The sequence below is a fragment of the Crassostrea angulata genome, chromosome 5 (assembly GCF_025612915.1).
Source record: "Crassostrea angulata isolate pt1a10 chromosome 5, ASM2561291v2, whole genome shotgun sequence".
Classification (NCBI taxonomy): domain Eukaryota; kingdom Metazoa; phylum Mollusca; class Bivalvia; order Ostreida; family Ostreidae; genus Magallana; species Magallana angulata.
In genome coordinates, this window is record NC_069115.1 from 11,036,228 (window position 1) to 11,057,490 (window position 21,263).

Consider the following 21,263-nt stretch of genomic DNA (forward strand, 5'->3'; position numbering starts at 1 on the left):
ATATTAGTTTCGGTAATATAGAATTATATCACATGAAATTGTATAATATGATATGATATTGGTTTATAATATGATATATTATCACATCACATGAATTGTATTGCATGATATTGTAAAATATATCATTGTATCATATGATACAATATGTATAATATAATGTTGTATTATATATTATATTACTCTATCACATAATATTGTATCATTTGATATGATACAATGTTGTATAAATTTATATCAGATGATACAATATCATATAATGTTTCAAAAATGATACAGTATCATACAATATCATACTATATTATACATTATCATATCATATGTTTCAATGTTATGATGTATTATGTAATATGATACTGTAATGTAATACTATATTGTTTTGTATATTATGATATTGTATTATGTGATCAAATACAATAACACAATACAATGTCATATCATACGTTACAATACCATATCTCATCATTGTTTATTATGGTATTTTATTGTATTATATGATATATGTTGTAAATATGATAGGATGCAATATTTAATTTTATATTATTGTATTGATTAACATATGAACATATGATTATCATACAATTTTTTAACAGATGATATACGATATTTTGTCAAAACAGAATCCATGAATATCCAAAATCATAAAGAATGATTTTCATTTAATATGATAAAGGTGGTCTCATAAAGGTGAAGTCTCATAAAAGTGATGTCTCGTCTCGGTGAGCTTTGTAATCTGTGATTACCTATGTTTTTCTTTTACAGTCGAGCTCTTAACAATTATCTTTCTCACTTTTCAAACAGTCTTTGAAAATCTTTGCTGCACTACTTGTTGACCTTTAATGATTTGTTGCTATTAAATTTTAAACGTTTTCTCTTTTTCCTTCGCAGAGGTTTTAACAAATCTTGAGGCATTAGATACAACAAAGTGACGTAGCTTAAAAGGACAGTAACTCTAATTTAAAAGAACGTATACGCTAAGCAGTTTGTATATATTTATTAATAAAAAAAATATCGAGATCAGTAAGCGAAGCATTGCATATTGGCGAATAATATATCCTACTAGTCGGACATAGAAATATATTCGACAGTCACGCGCCATGATTTTAACAATAAAAGTGTGTCTTTTCAGTTCGAAGGAACCAATTAATTGTAGACAGACTCCATAATATGTGACAAATATAAAACTATGTGATAAATAAAAAAAATATTTTGTGACTGTATAGACATTAAAATTAAAATTAAAGATAAAAACATATTTCATATATCTGTGTATTATAAAAAACATTCATAAGATGGAAAAAATTGCTTTATTTGTGTAAAGATAAATAATGATAGATGATAAACGGATACTAATAAGCAGACGATTGGAAATAGTATATAGATGATGTTGGTACACCGACAATGAAATAATAGAAAAATTACACACTCCGTGACTCTGAGAAAAGACAATCAATTTTCAGCTACTATTAACTCTATTATTTATTTGTTTATTTATAACTATTAGGACCAAATTTTTAAAAATGATAAAGATTAATGTATTTTATTCATAGTCGTACAGCGCATGGCTTACAATACCATTTAAATCAGTAAACAGTCGTCGCTTCTTAAAAAAAGAATAGAAAAAAGACTATTATAGAAACATTTGATATACTGCAGTAGTTTTGTGCCCTTCTGCTTTCTGTTCTAAACGATACCAAAAAAAAAAAAATGAATTTTGGGCTTTTTAGTTGATGATCATTATTTCATTTTTAAGATCCTTAAAGTTTCCATTGTCCTAATAGTTTACTCCTTAGAATGGTCAATTACAGATCCGTAAAAATACCGTATTTTTTCATGTTGTACATGTACATGTAAAATAAGTAATAAATATTGAAAAAGAGTAGATTAAAACAAAATCAGGATTTTACACCGGAGTCGAGTAATTTTAAAAACTTCGGGCATCAGAATATATATGTATTAATATCAAATAACCATGTATGTACAGTCAAAAGGACTCCTGAACGCAAAAAGAAAGATAATGCAGGTTTTAAATTAAGAGGGCTCGGTAATCATGACCATTTTTAGACTCTATTGACCTTTTTCAGAAAAAAAAACCCATACAAAAATATAGAAAAATATCAAATTTAAAAGGTATAATATATGGAATTTTTCTTTACTTAAAAAAGTCAATAGCTAATTGAATCATATCTTGAAATGGTAGGCAGATCTGATGTTTAAATTGTTGACCATCCAGCCTCCTTAAGTAAGACTACCCAAGGCTTTACTGTTTATACACAATCTTTAAACAACAACAAGTGAACAAATTAACCATAAGATCTACCAAAAACTTTCAAAATTAATAGGATTTGTTTACCTAAAATAAATGTTTATTATAGAAAAAATCGATACAATTTTACAGTTTTAATTTGGATTTTTTCTTATATATTTAAGGATATCAACATAATCTAAAAATGACCTCAACAACAGAGCCCTTTTAAACTCTGTTTTGAGCTTTCGAACCCAATTCACGTAGATCCTCCGTAATTTACAAAAAAATAGTAAATGTTTTCCCAATATAATCCCCTTTTTTTGCTACACGTTTTATCTTTTATTTAAGGACTTTTGATAAAAAAGTTTTAATTTTCTTATTCTACAATAAAATTGAAATCTGTCAATAAAAATGCACATTGTCAGTAGAAACGTTAACGGAGGGGGAGGGGGGTAAAATGTTCCGTAGTTTGTTTATTTGTACAAAGTTTTTCTCCTAATATTTACCTAGGTGAATATCGCACTTTTAACAGATTCATCTTTAAGCTTCTTTAATACATGTTCTCTCGGCATATTATTTGTCAGTAAATATTTATTGTATTATGTTGTTTGTTTGTTAAGAAAATTCAAAATAGTTATTAGCTCAAAATTTAATCACAATATTTGTCTGTGCATGCTTTCGTAAATAATAAGTCGTTTAAAAAAAAGCCGAAATGGTGCGGTTGTCAAGGCTCAAGGACCAATTTTTGGGAGTTGATTTTAATCAACTCTCCTATGCAGTTATTCAGACAAACCGAAAGTGAAACAGTGTTTGGACCTCAGCACAAATCATCACCGCTGACAAGATTTAGTTCTTGAAAAAAATTGATAAATTCGATGTAATATATGATAAAGCATTGGGTTTTTTTTCAAGGAAACTTATTAATGCATGTAAATACCTTGAAAATACTCAGATTTTAAATGGTACGAACAATCTAAATATTTTTTGTAGTCGTATGTATTCCTATGCAAGAGTTCAATATAGTCTCGTTCAACTCGACGCTCGGCTGTCTCCGTAAATCATTGTCGGAGATTTACGGTGTCAGCCGAGCGTTTGGTTGAACGAGACAAGAGTTCAATATTGCTTGGATCCATGCAATTTTCGAGAAATATTTCTATCACTGATACATAGTTTAATTGAATTAATTTTATCTTTAAATATTATTTAACATGATTCATATGGAGGTTTCTCGACATTCTTGTCGAAAAAGTCCAAAAATTCATATTGTAAAAATGTGCGTAATTCAAATTAGAAACTACATGAACTTGTCATGCAAAATAGCATATCATTGATTTTTTTTTTAAATAAATAAACATCGACAAAATCAACTCCCGTCAGTTCGTCAGTACTTTGATTATTGATACAGCCTCTCGATGTAGAATAATGATAATGATTTTCTAAGTATTAAGACTAAGTATTAATTGATTTCTTCTTAAATGCGCATGGTACATATGTGTATTATTTGTAAAGTAATGATCTGTTTAACATTGATGTGTGCATGGTTGTATTTAATTAGATTGGCCAAGGTATAAAGTAACTATTCATTTAATACAGTGACAGACTACAGCCTTCTTTTTAAATCTATTGAATCATTCGAGAAACAAATAAGAAAACATGTCTTGTTGTTTGTAGGGATTGTGTAATGCTGGTTTGTAATAGTAATTGAATGTTATAAAAGGTTACAAATTTTAATGCAATTAAAAGTAATGTGTAATAGGCTTAATTGTTAATTACGGTATATTTAATTTTTTTTAATAAAAAGTATATAATTTTAATTACTCTTATATTACTTTTAATAAAACACTAGTACACATGCGAAAAAGAAATCTGACTACACACTGTCCATATCCTATCAAGGAGTCATTTCAAACAAATAATTTTGCTTTATTTATTTTTCCTCTACATATCTGGATTGAAGTAATTGATGTTTCTGACCATTATAATTGTTTGTTGAGAGCTGAATCGCTTGATTATAAAAACAAAATAATTTTTGTAAGACTGTGGTACTTTTTCTTAAGTACATGTATTACTACCAATAAACAAATTGAAAGTGTACTATTAACATCAGCACTGAGATGTTGCTTTTCACAAGAATATATTTACATCCGGTGTATATTTTTCCTAATTTTTTAATCGAAATATGATACAATTTTTATAACATATGCCACATAACGGCGTATGAACACAAGTACATGTAAACTTAATCACGCGATTTAAATAGATTTTTTTTGTTGGTAAGATTAAATGAAACATTCAAACTTTCATTACCGATATGATGTGTATTTGTACTTTTGAAAAATCAATATATTTTTTTATCTAAAAAAAAGCGTTCTAATTGATACCATTTGGTTGGGTTTCCAAACTTTAACGCCGGTGCAATTAAAGGATTGCAAGCATATTTAACCAAAGAAAATACTACACACGTGTCGGTTAGCAAACCTTTCTATAATTCCGCAAGGACAGAAAATGGATCTATATGATGATAACAGACTGTTAAAATTATTGACTATGATGTGTTGTACCACGACCTTTCTTGGCTCATTCGCGCATGCACGTGTTGTTTCTACTACACGCGCTTTACCTATCTATACTGTTACCTGAGTACATTTGTACGCTACTTTAAAATAACATTTTTTGTTTACTAATTAACGAATTTAGTGTATTTACTTGCTCACAATACTCTTTGTTTGCGTATTCCCTTTATACGTATCTCCTTTTCATATATATACAAATGTAGCACATTTATTTCGGAACAAAGAAAAATGAATGCTCAATCGATTCTTTTTAATGAGACAAAGAAAAGAGACCCCATTATTGAATTTTGTTTAAATATCCCGAGGACCAACTTCCACTGTATTGGTACACCTTGACTTTTTGATAGAAGTTCTTTTACTCTAAACATGCAATTTAATTTATTGAAAGAACTATCTTTAAGTTATTCAGTTAGGTTACTACAAGGTCGACTTGTTAAAAATGATGAGTCTATTGTTTGTAAACAAGTTCGAATAACTTATATGAGAAAAATACCGAAAAAAATAATTATATATATTTATCGTCATTTTAAACTGACTATGACCATAACATCGAGAAACCAAATGCACGATCAACGGTTACACATGTATATATCGGAAGCTGACCGGCAAAATTTGAAGAGATCTCTAACTCTCGTATACCTAGAGCGATATGAAGTTATCAATATTGTATCAGACAACTATGTACAGGATCTAAAGGAAAGGTAAAGGTGAAGTGAGGTCTCAGATTCTTCTCCGAATTAGCCAAGGTTATATTTGCAAAATTAACAAAACACCGAAACCAAGAGCGACCACTTCAGAAATGATCCAAAATGTCAAACAAACAACGTTTCTTGTGAAATAAATGAGGATAACATAAAAACAATCAATGGTATCGCACATCTGTTATTGTTGCATGATGAACACACATACCAGTGACATCATTAAAAAAAAAACAAGCGCAAAGAGTCGTCGGGTGTCGCTCCTTCGATTTTTGCGTCATTATGTTCGCACTTTCACTTAGAAATTGTTTTCTTTCTGATAATTACAGGTATTTATGCACAAGACTTTAATTGTCTAGATCTATTTGTCGGTGATAAACTAAAGTTTCGTTGCCTGCTGTTTGAACTGATATAATTCATATAAACTATTAGGTTATGATGCTATATTGGAAAATAGCATAAATCTAGATAATTACAAATATATAATCATGCATGGATAATGCCCAAGGTAATTTCATTGACACATGATCATCTTTCACTTGGAAAAATTCACAGGAACGAAAAAACATTCCTTACGGAGATTTATAATGGGGAATGTTTACATCTTTTTTCCATTTGGAATAAACTCGGAATACATCGCGCAGTTTACAACGTTATCATCCGGGCTTACTGCAAACAAAATCCCCGTAGACATAAAATGTTTTCGCATTGTATTGAAACCTGATAAGCTTACAGGGGCGTTTTAACTGAGAAATTTTGGAAAGTTTTCATACTTTTGAATGAACATCGTTTTAACCCTGAGGTATTTATAAATATCATGCAATTAAGCAAAAAGTAGTTCCCGGATATCTTGGGAAAGAGTATAGTGTAAATTTCCCCCAAGCATAAATAACCACTTTAGAGCCAATTAAACTTATACATAGACTGTATGAAAATGGTTTTGAGTGTATTGATATACACATGTATTATATCGACATGTAGAAAAAAGATTTACTTGTAACTCTTTTTATATCCAAAAAAAATGAACGAAGAAGAATTACTGAGATTTACACGTAATATTAAGACTTTCATAGAGTAGAAGAAATAAGAAGAAATACTACAAAACATCTCTATTTAATTATCTTATAAAACGTGCGTCATAATTCCTTATATTATAAAAAATCGTTACGAATTAAAGTTTTTGAATGCTTCGAAGTGTTCCATATGTTGCTGAATGTTTGAGAAGTTTTTTGAGGGTAAATGTTAAACTTTGATCCAGTTTTCCCTGCGTTTTCTTGTTTATTCAAACGCATTGGTCGATATAAGTATTTGCCCTGTGCCAAGTTACAGATATGTTTCTCGATTAAGTTTAAAAACATAAATACACAAACTTGCAATAGTTTGGTTGATAAAAAGTATTGTAACATTAATTGCAAGCAGACTTTCCAAATCTTGAAAGCAAACAGGAAATGAAATGTTTTAAGTCTTTAAACGATTTAAAAATGGGATTACAGTCACGAAAAAGGATTCATTCGTTGTCCATTTTGGCATTTTTCATAAACTTTTTTGACAAAAGCGCCAGTGTTATTTTGACTGTTGATCACGCGGGACAGAGCTTGAATTCATCTGGGCCAATTCTGTCCGACACGGGACAGAAACAGTGTGTACGAGAATGTATGCGGCGGGGGGATTGCCTATCTGTCAATTACTGGAGGAGAGACCTACGATGTCAGCTGAACCCTTCTACAATGGGCCCGGGGGTGGTCTTAGTCCCGGATCCCGCCTGTGTGTATATGGTCAAGTCTACTCAGCCCCCGGTAGGATGCATTTTGTTGTTAATAAGCTTCAGGTCTGTAGCTCTCGGTCGGTAAAGAAAATCGGAGGGATGACTTGTGATCTACATATTAATTAGTCCAAAACTAGCGCAATTTTTTTTTGCGTGTCGTACATTGGATCTTTTGAAAATGTACGGAACTGCATCCGAGATTTTTTTTAAAACTTGGAGCTACGGAGCAGCAATTTGTGCGTATAAATTTTTTTGTTTAAATTAAAAGTAATGTAAATAAATAAGATTGATTACAGGTGAAACTAAATTTTTTGTTTCAGGATTAGTTGTAAATGAACTGTTTTAATGTAATTTGATTTTAGATTAATTGTCTTTTTTTTCTTTGTTTATTTTTTTAAAATGAATATATATTATTTTTCAATTTTTCTTAGATAAATGAAATGAATTGAACAGAATTGAAGTTAATTTTAATTCAAGCAGTATAAGCAAGAAGGTGGAGATCGCTAGAATTTAAAGTATTTCACATTTGAAAGAAATTTTTTACGACCTAGTACAAAACCTGGATAAAATTATCAGAAGCCTCGGTCACAACTGGCCGTACGTGCTTGATGATCGTGTGTGTGTGCTACATGTTAGGGTTTGCCAGTAATATTACGGGGCGCTCTCTCCAATCAATTTAAGAACAGCTATTAACTAGTGACATTTTAGCAAAATGTACATAAAAGGATTAATAAGATGTCAATAAAACATAAACAGACATCAATTAAAAGATTAGCTGTCCATCACTGATTGTGCCTCAGGTGGGATTGATGCTGAGCGAAATTTAAAACGTTTTTAAAACAGTTGTTGAAATAGAGGAAAAGTTTTTGTACCAATTAACACAGGGTCCGAAATAGTTAATTTACACAATAATTAAAAATAGTCCGAAAGATTGAATTTACACCGTGACAGTAGCATTATAAGTCCCGTTGGAATAATTGAGAGTGCATCGTAAAACAAACGAACGTTTGATGTGAAGGTGATAGGAGTCACGTACAAATTTGTTTAAAGACGAATTGGCACTCGCACGTGCAATGCCCGTGAGTACCACACGTCCGTCTTAGGTTGTAGTCAACTCATATGATAAGCACGCAAAATACATGCTTACAAAATAATAATTGTGGTTATTTTAAAAACTTTGAACAACTATTACTTTGGAGAAGTAGAAAAGACATATTTTTTATCAACAAACATGTACTGGAGAATCTTCGCGAGCCCTGCATGTGTTTTGTTTACAGTAAATACGCATGCGTAATACTATAGAAGGCTGACCCCGTAACACATTGCGATATATTTATGTGATAAGTTATACGTAATTATTAATTTTATTGAAATACTTTAATTTATTTTTAATGGAGAACTTTGTAATTTTCCGAAAGTTTATACATTCATGAGTAGTAAAAAAATACCGAACCCCATCGGAGAATTTTTTCAAGTCGGTTTTTTGATAAGATGCGCCGTACTGTCTCTTTAATACTGGACGACACAAATAAATAATATTTTGAAAACAAATTAATTTGGGAATCTAATACCATAAAATATTGAAAACTTCTTTTAAATCTAGAGAAGTTTGTGCAAAAATATGACAAATTGTAATAAATGATATGATCGATGCATGAAAATGTCTTTCTTCCTTTCATTTACTTTCACACAATAGAGAAATAAAGATTAATTGCTGGAGTCAAGTTTTTGACGAAAGAAAAGAGCCCATGTTAGGCATAAAATCGATTTGAACAAGCATTCTGAGAGTATTGCATAAGCAATACACGTCCCCTACCGGTTTGTAGAAATTTGTGAAAACAATGCATTGTTATGCAGAATATCATTTCTTTCTTACCGTCTTCTTTACCCCGAATCAACAGATCAACCCGATAACGAACCCGATTGTAAAAATACAAAAACCGCTGTCGACTTAATTTACAACACAATGCTTGACACTATTTTACAGAACTTATTTGTTAGCAACAATAAAAGGAATGGTCCAAGTAATGCACGTTATTATTACTGACTACATACTGGCCTCGTTTATTCAATGCACATCGAACCCGATAACGAACCCGAACAGTAAAAAATTGGAATATAAAAAATTAATTTTCTCGAAAATATGTCAATCAGACGCTACAAAAGTGTAAACTTGATCTGTAGTTTGACATTTTAAAGCTGTTCAGCAAATTTCATATTATTCCTCAAACGCATAAAGAAAAAAAGTGTGGAAAACTGAAGTGGGACAGAGAGACCGACGGACAGACAGACAGACGGACGGACTGACGGACGCAGAGGAAAGCTGTAGACCCCTCCGGTGAAAACCGGTAGGGGACTAATAACAGGTTTATGTAGATCAAATAATAAATAAACGTTACAAGCTTCAATAATCGAACACGCATGGTGTCCACATTCCGTTTCAATTTGTTGGGGTCAAAAAAGAGTGTAGAAGACAAAACTCGCCCTATACATTGTAAGACACAAAAAAGCTGTCACTTGACAACAAACTGGGTTGTTGGTTTTTTTTTTAAGTTTCTGTAATCCATTTGTCGACCATATGCATGAATGAAACACCACAGAATCAAAAGCCGCGACCCCGACCAGAAATAAATTGTGCTACAATTCGTTTCAGTTTCTTTTCATTTAAAAAAAATTGAGGAATGATTTTTAGATCCATGGGTATAAATGTTCAATAGAATTGCAAATAGTTCCCTTTTTTAAAAACTTCAGGAGGAGTTTTCTAGCAAATGATGCCCCTTGTGTGCAATACTATGGAAAAAGTACCAAGTTCAATAACTGGCATTTAAAAAAAAAATCTCAGACAGAATATTCACGTGTTATACAACCTTGCAAATATGTACAGTTGAACTGCAAAGAAAAACAGTTAATCTTAGGAGCTATTCGGGGAAATCGGGTACTCAATATGCAACATTTCAATGAAAAACAAACAAGTTGAATATTTACAATTATATTTAATTAAAAAGTAAAATCCAAGTAATATTCACATCTTACAATTGTAAACAACAGATATGTAAAATAAAAAAATGCTATCTTAAAAACTGTAGGAAGAGTTATCCGGCCATGCAGTACCGTGTATATGCAACTCAAGGCATAAATAACAAGCATTCTGAGAGTATTGCAGAAGCAATACACGTCCCCTACCGGTTTGTATTATTCTATGAAAGCTTCCAAGCACACAACTATTTCAGAGCTATTGTAAACGTGATGTCATGCTAAATAATCAGAGATAAAAGAACAGAGGAAATTAAAACTAAATAGTTGATATAGAAATTAAATACAAAATAGGTAAACTAGTACTCTTTATTTCTGTAATTTCGCCAAGTCTATTCTGTATTCGCTGGTGAAAATTTGTGAAAACAATGCACTGTTATGCACAATATGATTTCTTACCGTCTTCTGTACCCCGAATCAAACCAAACAGTTAAACAGCCCAACCCGACAACGAACCCGATTGTAATAATACCAAAAAACCCTGCCGATTAAATTTACAACACAATGCTTGACACTATTTTACAGAATTTATTTGTTTGTTAGAAATGATAAAAGGAATGGTACAAGTAACGCACGATATTATTACTGACTACATACTGGCCTCGTTTATTCACACCGAACCCGATAACGAACCCGAACATTAAAAAATTGGAATATAAAAAAATAATTTTCTCGAAAATATGTCAATCGACGCTACAAAAGTGTAAACTTGATCTGTAGTTTGACATTTGAAGCTGTTCGGCAAGTTTTATATTATTCCTCAAATGCATAAAGAAAAAAAGTGTGGAAAACTGAAGTGGGACAGACAGACGGACGGACGGACAGACAGACGGACGGACATACAGACGGACTGATGGACGCAGAGGAAAGCTATAGTCCCCTCCGGTGAAACGTCCGTCTGTCCGTCCGTCCGTCTGTCTGTCACACTTCAGTTTTCCACACTTTTTTCTTTAGGCGTCAGGTTGACATATTTTCGAGAAAATTAAATTTTTCATATTCCAATTTTTTAATGTTCGGGTTCGATATTCTGCATAACAGTGCATTGTTTTCACAATTTCCACAAACAGGTAGGGGACGTGTATTGCTTATGCAATACTCTCAGAATGTTTGTTTGAATATGTTATCGTAAACAAATGATTTTTTAATTCAGCATAAAATTATGATTTTCTTAAATCCAGAAAATACGGGCGAGAGGCCCAAGAGAATTTTAACTCAAGATCTGTGGTTTACAAGTCCGATATTTTAATCGCTGGGGTGTAATATTCATGATATACAACCAAGTTGATTGATAAAATTTATATAAACCATTCAAAATCTGTTAAAGTGCCACCTTGGATCTAAAAATGTAATATAAGTCTCGGTGTAGTGTATCCATACAGATGTCATTTCATACATGTAATGTTTATGACTTTATAAACAAAACAAATAATTATACATACACATGTGATTACAGAATTCAATAAGTTTTCTTACAAAAATAATATGTAAAACACTCTATTCCTTTGCCCACGGTATGAACAACAAACTTTCAAGCATCATTATGATTGAAGAATTATTAAGTGAGATAAAATCTGTACAATGAACTGTAAGAAAACATATCTGAATTTCAAACTACACGTGGTGGACCTTTAAAAAACAACATAATTATACATGTATTATTTGGGAGTTGGGACTAATGTGATTTGGTCCTTCGCAATATAATACTTATGAATTCTAGTTTTAAAACTTTGCAGGAAATACTGTCTGGACCATGTTTTTCAACTTCCTGTTCTATGAGGTGCACGGACTTATCAAGCGGAAGTAGTTACTGTGGACCCGTTATCAGTGGTATGTATGAACTGTAACTTCAACCGCACACATTTACATATTAATCATTTCTCTGCATGAAATAAACTATGTTTCATTTCAATACACGATATTTAAAATTTCATTTTTTACTAATTTAGAACAAATCTTAGCTTTGCCGACAACAACTCAGCCACCACCAACCTCGCCATTAACAACAACAACAGCGCAGACGACCACAACTATAGGTAGTATATCGTGTCAAGAGTATTCTAAATAACATGTTTAATCTTTGAGCGGTGTCATGACATCACTACCGCTACTGTTATACATCAATATCCTCAGAGAAGCAATTTTTGGTGAAAAAAAACCCCGTTCACTTTATGTTTTGTGTCTTTTAAGCAACAACCTGTCCGTCAAACTTTAAATGGGATGCCTTCACCAATCTGTGTTATTTTGTGGAAGAGAATCACATGACCTGGCAAGATGCCAATAACTATTGCCAATCATTAGGGGCGAGGCTTGCAATTCTTGACACCCCGGCAAAACTTGACCTAATATCGAACGGTCTGTTTACAAACTTCTTGAATGTTCGCTAATTTTTTTGTTTTTATTTTTACAACAATCTGTGAACAAATGTATATCTGTTGAAAGTGATTTATCATCATGATTTTCCGCTACAAAATGCATCAAAAATAGAAATATTTTGGTAATGAAATAAATAAACAAAACTTGTTTTTTAGACTACATGTCGGCCCAGATAATGTACTTTGAATATTTCATTGGCGGTTCATTTGATGACATGGTCTTGGACTGGAAGTGGGTCAACGGTTCTATCATTGACCCGAACTATCTAATGAACTACCCCGTGTCCGGAGGCCCAGGGGCGTGTCTTATTTGGAGTGACATATATTACCTGTACGACTATCCTTGTTCAATAACAATACCTGCAATCTGTGATATTCCTTTGACAACAAGTTCAGGTGAGACCAGGAATGTAATTTCTCTGTGTTTTTATCAAAACCAAAGTTTCAATGATGATTACGGTTATTTTATTGGATTTAAATTTAAAAAAATTAAAATTTTACGCTGTATCAATCAAATATACAGATGTATTAAATGGTTTCGAGGACGAAATACCTAAGTATTTGCACCGAAGTGACAGGAAAGTGCTATATTGCCCTATAATGAAGGCACCTAGGTATTGTAGCCCGAGAGGACATGCAATTTTTAATATATATGTATATATATATATATATATATATATATATATATATATATATATATATATATATATATATATATATATATATATATATATATATATATATATATATATATTACATTTCTTATATTATCAAAACGTTGTTTAATTGATTTACTGGCAGTGTTTGAGATACGTAGTGGTGAACTGGAAGAGCTTGACGGCTCAAATATTACTATAAATTATTATTACTATATCAAAATTATATTAGTATTCATGAACCTTCTTCTTAAATTCCATTTTTACGAAATGATATTCTGCATTGCCGCCACAAACCTCACCGCTAACAGCAATGCCAGCAGTAACAGCGCCGACAACAACAACCATAGGTATTATATCTTGTCAACAATATTCTTATTAACATGTTCATTACTGTTCACTAAAAACATGTAAATTGGATAAGTTTCTTTAATGTACAACAAGATAGATGTACTATATGCAGGGAAATATTCGCCCCTTTTAATTTTTGCCTCTTTTGCCCTCGCTGTAGCGCATTAATTTAAAACTGGACGTATTCCAATTTCTTAATTATCTCTCTTACAACACAGAGATGTTTTAGCGAATTCAAGACGGGGCGTTTGAAACCGAAGAACAAATATAAAACGGGGCGAAAATAACCCTGTATACAGTAATCAAAATTGAAAGAAATTGTATAATTATGTCAATAAAACAAAATCTATAAGGCATGTAAGGAAAGCTTGCGTTAATCTTAAACCTTTGTTGAACCAATTTTCCAGTTCTTTTTAAGTTTTTCGACAATACTTTTCTGATGCTTTGAAGTTTTAAAGTAACAGTATTGAAATTAATCTATTTCATTAAAATTATTAACGCTACTTCTTTGCATTAAAATTTTTTGAGATACACTTTTGGAATGAAACAAAAAAAAGTTCAATCTTTTTTGTTTTGTGTGTTTGAAGCACCAGCATGTCCGTCAAACTTCAGATGGGATGCCTCCACCAATCTGTGCTATTTTGTAGAAGAGAATCCAATGACTTGGCAAAATGCCAATACTCACTGCCAATCATTAGGGGCGAGGCTTGCAATTCTCGACACCCAGGCAAAACTAAACTTAATATTGAACGGTCTGTATACCAACTTCTTGAATTACATGCAAATGTTATTCATATTACCCTTTTTAAGAAGACCGGGTAGTCAATTTTCAAACAAGTTAACCATCATATCATCCAAAAATAATTCAATGATATTTTGTATTGATATTTATTATCATTAAATAAAGATAAATCCAAATATGTTTTCATTAAAATTTGAATATTTTGCTATTTTTAAACATAATTTCTCTTCTTAGGAAATTGATATAGTAAAAAAATGGCCACGGCCATACAATCCTTTTAGGTACTTTAGTACACCTAGACTAATACTTTTTAAGAAACTATGTCACAAGATGGCAGTTTCAATGCCCTGTTCAATGTTTTGTTTCAATTGATTCGGTTGAATACCTTCATGGCTCAGTGGTTAAAGTTTCAGGTTTGTGAACCAAAGATCATGTGTTTGAATCCGCCTGTGGTTTTTGTTCATTTGTACTGAATTACATGTTTGAAAATACAAATTTTTAAATATAAATTTGGACATTTTTTTCGCCTGTTTGACTCATGTACTTTTTTTCTATCATGCTAACTATCATAATCAAGTAATTTTCTGCTGGTTTATAAACTGTTAAAAGGTGTAGTGGGTCACCTTAAATATAACACTATTAAACATGTGTATTTATATCTGTTATGTGTGACATTGTTTTTGTTACCTTAAAAAATATATTAAACGTATATACATCTATCATTTTAGATTACATGTCGGCCCAGATAATGTACTTTGAATATTTTATTGGCGGTTCATTTGATGATATGGTCTTGGACTGGAAGTGGGTCAACGGTTCGATTATTGACTCAAATTATCTAATGAACTACCCCGTGTCCGGAGGCCCAGGGGCGTGTCTTATTTGGAGTGAAATACACTACCTGTACGACTATCCTTGTTCAATATCAATACCTGCAATCTGTGATATTCCAATGACAACAAGTTCTGGTGAGATCAGGAAAGTAATATTTTGGTTTGTTCATCAAAACCAAAGCTACAATGATGATCGCATGTATATTCTATTGAATTAAAACAATTATCAATTCTACCTTGTGCCTAAAGGATATCATATACCTTTTAGCTCTTTGGATTTCGAACCCGATGTAAATTAAAGGCAGATTCATTGCACGCGAGACTAGTATAAAACTAGGGAAAGCATCGTCGCAAACCACGGCCAAATAAGTACAATCAGTGTTAGTTAAGAGAAAACTATTGAATTATTTCATTAGCAGCATAAAGAGAGATATTATGTTGAACAATATATTTAGATAAACGTGTCAGATATTAAAGGAAATGAGCAAATACTATGCCTTTATAATTACTTATCTAGTGTCAACAATGTAATTTTCTAAAAAGTGATTTAGACGCGGTTATTCCCTTTTATTTTTTAAGTAACAACGTGCCCATCTAATTTCAAATGGGATGTAACCAATAAACTATGCTATTTCGTGGAGGAGACTCTTAAGACTTGGCAAGATGCCAGTACACAGTGTCATTCACTTGGAGCTAGACTAGCAATCCTGGACACTCCGGAAAAGCTGGATCTTATATTTAATGAGCACGCTGGTTTAATTTTTCTCATTTGGGGTTGGCCAACCACTTTTCTTGGGGGTCAAAAGGTCGTGGGGTCTAACATTGAACCTTAGGGGAAAAATCGTAGACTCTATTGTAAGTGGTTATAACTTGAAAACGGACAAAGATAATAATATAGGGTTTTCAGAATCATATACTCACTGTTACAGGCAATATATAGGGTTTATCAGATCTGACCCTTGGGTCTCCCCCCCCCCGGAATTGGAAATGACCATATATATCAGAAACTGTTAAAATCCTGACCCCTAAACCATAAATATTCTTGTTCCATGTCTTAAGGGGAATCAAATGGTATGTAGGTCATGGGTCCAGGGGGTGGTCCTGACTCCCCTCAAGCAGGAAGTGCCCAAATATCTTGAAAAGGGTTAAGAACCCCACTCCTTAAGCATACATATTCTTGTTCCTTGAGTTAAGTAGCATCAAATGATATGTAGGTCAAGGGCCCCGGGGGTGGTACTGACCCCCCTCAAACAGGAAGTGCAAAAATAACTTAAAAATGGTTAAGAGCCCAACCCAAAAACCCAAAATATTCTTGTTCCTTGTGTCAAGGGGTATCAAATGGTATATAGGTCATGGTCCCCGGGGGTGGTCCTGACCCCCCCTAAAATAGGAAGTGCCAAAATATCTTAAAAACGGTTAAGATTCCCAACCCTAAACCATATATATTTTTGTTACATGTCTTAAGGGGCATCAATTCGTATGAAGGTCATTGGCCCTTGGGGTAGTCCTGACCACCTCAAACAGGAAGTGCCCAAATATCTTGAAAACGGTTGAGATCCCCACCCCTAAACCATATATATTCTTGTTCCTTGTGTTATGGGGCATCAAATGGTATGTAGTTCATGGGCTCCGGGGGTGTTCCTGACCCACCTCAAACAGGAAGTGCACAAAAAACTTGAAAATGGTTAAGAACCAAACCCCAAAACCATAAATATTCTTGTTCCTTGTGTCTAGGTGTATCCCGGGGGTGGTCCTGACCCCCCTCAAACAGGAAGTGCCCAAATATCTTAAGAATGATTAAGAATCCCATCCCTAAACATTTATATTCTTGTTCCATATGTTAGAGGCATCAAATGGTATGTAGGTCATGGACCCTGGGGGTAGTCCTGACTCCTCTCAAACAGGAAGTGCCCAAATATCCTAAGTATGGTTAAGAATCCCATCCCTTAACATTTATATTCTTGTTCCATATGTTAGAGGCATCAAATGGTATGTAGGTCATGGACCCTGGGGGTAGTCCTGACTCCCCAAAATAGGAAGTGCCCAAATATGTTAGAAACAGTCGAGATTCCCACCTCTAAACAATATATTCTTGTTCCTTGTGTTAGGGGGAATCAAACGGTATGTAGGTCATGGGCCCCAAGGGTGGTCATGACCCCTTTCAAACAGGAAGTGCCCGAATATGTTGAAAAGGGTTAAGAGCCCCACCCCTATACCATATATATTCTCGTGCCTTGGGTCATGTTGGTTCACCTGATATATAGTAAGGAAATCCTGGAGAACATTATGAAACTTCAGAAATAAAAAAAAATATTAGATCTTGTCTGTAAAGTTTGACATCCCTACTCTCAATGAAGGCCACGTTTGTTTGGGAGACTTTATAATCGCCCCAATTATAATTACATCTTGTTTTATACAACTTTTTACCGAATCTATTCTTAGTATTTTACTTTTTTATTTTCAAAAACTTGCTTGTCACTATTGACATCAATGAAAACTTCATTAATTAATTATAGCTTAGAGGATGATTTTTTTTTAAAGAAAATTTCTTGGAAAATCTTTTTTAACTTTGAAATGCTTCGAATAAACATCAAAGTATTTAATACATGATAGTCAATGTTGAAAAATTAGGTCCTAATATGGATTGCATACCTGAGCTTCAGTCTTTCTCTAAAGGACATGTAGGATCAATCTTCAATGAGTTTAAGGAGACCTTAAATTGTCACTTTTCACCTGCATATTTTTATGAATAAATTGTATTTGTGTCTGTCATTAACTGATTATGAACACGTAATTATCGAAAAATGTCTTCCTCACAGAGAGTTTGTATATTTTAGTCAGCACATGTCCATCAAACTACAGATGGGATTCCACTGTTTATTTGTGCTATCTAGTTGAGGAGAGTCCAAGGATTTGGCAAGATGCCAAGGCATACTGCGAGTCAATAGGAGCTAGACTTGCCATATTGGACACATCTTCAAAACTGGATCTCATTTTAAGCGGTAATATTCTGTTAAGGAGATTTGAAGGTCAACAAATTAACATTTTGATTTACCTTAACATTTTTCATCAATATATATTTATAACGTAAATAAAATTCTTTATATTTCACCCCTTTACCTTTTAAAATTTGAATATTCATAACGTAAATAAAACTCTCTATATTGCACATTTTAACCTATAAATTTTGAATATTTCCATAATTACATTTATCCTTCTACGATATTTTTCAATAAAAATGTATATTGCTCTAAAAAAAGTTAAAACTACCCTGTATTCTTTAAATATCCTTGTGTTTATTGATCCTTAAGCTTATGGTTCATTATCGAAATGATATTAAGTTATAAAGGTGAAAATTCACTATCTCACACGAGTAGGTAATGAATGATTTTTTTTCGATTTTTGACAACACATGTAAAGTGATAGGTAAGAATAGATATTGCGTATCATTCTTCTATTCTACAATTCTTCGATGCTAAAGGTATCATGATAGTGTCAATACTATCCACATTCTACAAGTATTCTATCGAGTTTTAATTTCGATTAGCAGCTATAAATATACATATGGTTATAATATAAGAGTGATATTAATGAATATTGTAGATTATATTTCGGGTACTCTTATGCATTTGGATTACTTCATTGGAGCGTCGTTCGACACCGGCATAATGGATTGGAGGTGGGTAAATGGCTCCGCCGTGGATTCCGGATTTCTCATGAACTATCCAGTCGCCGGGGGCGGAAGTGACGACTGTCTGGTTTGGAGCGACGTTGCGTATCTAGTCGATTTCCCCTGTTCGTTATCCCAGCCGTTTATTTGCGAAATTCAAGTCTCACCTTAGGCGGAATCTGTTAATTAAACATATGTAATATTACTACATGTACATAAACAAAGTCCAGTTTTGCACTATTCTTTTTTAATTTAAGATCCTTAGATTATTAGTTTAATTTTCAATGATGTCTTGTTTGAGCTTGTCTTAGAAAATGAATGTGTTTATAATATAAAAATTTTAAATGTTATGCTATTTTAAAGATATAATTAATATTATATATGTGTTATATAGCAATTTTGCTTTTGAGCCAATATATTTTTTTTTCTCCGGTTCGAGTCTCGGAGACAACAATAATGCAACTTCTTACGGATGGTCAATTCATTATTTATGCTTTAACTCCCTTGCCTTTTCAGAAAATTGTTAGTTTCTTACCGAAACTTTTTCTTGAAATTATTTTTTAAATGTCATAGAATAAAAATAACCCCAAACACTCTTTGCTATAGAGTTATGATTAATATTATAAATAATATTATGGCTATTTTGCTTATGAACCAAAATGAATTTTTTTTTGTCCTATAAACGATGGTTCGAGCCTCGGGAACAGCAGTCATACTATTACCAATAAATGATCAATACAATATTATTGGTTTAACTTTTCTGCCTTTTTAGTAAATTTGTAATTTATTCACACAATTTCTCTTTAGAATTTTTTTTTAAAAAGTTATAATATTAAAAAAAACAACAATTTTTTTTTTGATATCGAGTTTAAATCAAAGAAACAATTTCTTGTGAACATTCTTAGATGTAGCAGCACTATGTAGAATAAGATAATTTAAAAGCTTATTCAGCGATTGTTTATACACGGAAATAACATCAATGACAAGAAAAGAAAACAATTTCTGTTTATTAAACAACTGATATTTATTAGTGATAATAATAGTTTGTTGGTATATCATAATTTTGTATTTTAAAAACATATGTATTTATGGTATTCATCAAAGTAATGAAACTACTTAAGGGATATTATATTTTGTAAAAAGATTGTTTGACCATTTTTTACAAAAACGTCCGAGTATTGTTCATTTCGTGACACTTGTTAAACCTTACATGGATCTGAAGCATAAATACAAATTTACGTGTGTATCTTGGATACGCTCGTCAAATTTTAGTCACACTGTGAAATCAATAACTAATGATTTGGTTTGTCTGACAGTGCCTCAAACATCATGTTGTACTGGCCCCTCCTTTTTTTTGTTTCAAGGAATTCTATCACACAGTATACTTTACATATTATACCATTGAACTAAATCAACCTGTTTTGAAGAGGAAGAAGGAGGGGGAATAAAACATATTTTATTTTTATTAATAAAGTGGTTTAAATTATCACAAGTGGTCATGCTGTTTTGAAAATAAACTACAATTTAGGAATTATATTTACGTGAGGATGACATGATGTAGACCTCGTTTGTATTAAAAAAATAATAATAATTTTGACGTCACCATCTATTAGGGTTTGGTTTGCATATACAATGTATAGAGTGCTCTGAATTAAACAGGGATTTATGCCTTTCTGTTACAAAATTGATAATGTTTAGGTTCACGAAGTCGAGTTCTTCGATAACTAAAAAGTATGTTAATTGTAATCCGGGTGTTTAAAATACATTCCTTTAAGTCGGAATAATCTTGTCAAAATAACGATTAAAAAAATGATTTAATGCTTATATTTACTTTTTTAAAACCTTGCCTTGTCTGCAATTGTAAAAAAATACCATAAAATTCCTATTTTATGCTAAAGAAAGATTCATATTAAAGAGTTCCTACAGAGCCACAGGCATGAACTTTGATTCTCGCTTGCGTACCTTGTGTGTTACAGTGTTATAACTGCCGTAGCTTTCAACAAACTTTACATATAAAAGCAAAATATATGTGGAATGTAAATATAACCATATACACATTGCGTTTTAGAAGTAGGGTAACGAGCTGGCGAGAACAATAATTGCCACCTATGAAAATTGCACAGATTTGATTTAGTAACAATGTAAAGTTTATTAAATAAACTGCATATACGTGTTTCATCAAGCTGCCTTTTCCACAAGATGATTAAAGTTAATCAAAGTACTTAGGTACTTACGGGAGTTGATTTTATTGATTATTATTTATTTTAAAATCAACGATGTGTTAATTTGCATAATACGAAAGCAGACGGATGAGATGTGCTGAAA

The 21,263-nt window shown here is 32.2% G+C and overlaps 1 protein-coding gene across 1 annotated transcript; it reads left to right on the forward strand.

The window, feature by feature from the left end:
* Positions 1–6,892: 6,892 nt before the first annotated feature.
* LOC128185031 (lymphocyte antigen 75-like) lies at positions 6,893–19,632 on the forward strand. Its single transcript, XM_052854700.1, has 10 exons — positions 6,893–7,312; positions 12,048–12,141; positions 12,273–12,347; positions 12,502–12,666; positions 12,843–13,082; positions 13,654–13,692; positions 14,281–14,445; positions 15,164–15,403; positions 18,106–18,270; positions 18,872–19,632. The coding sequence occupies exons 1-10, from the start codon at positions 6,965–6,967 to the stop codon at positions 19,108–19,110; spliced, it is 1,770 nt and encodes a 589-aa protein (XP_052710660.1). The 5' UTR covers positions 6,893–6,964; the 3' UTR covers positions 19,111–19,632.
* Positions 19,633–21,263: the final 1,631 nt, after the last annotated feature.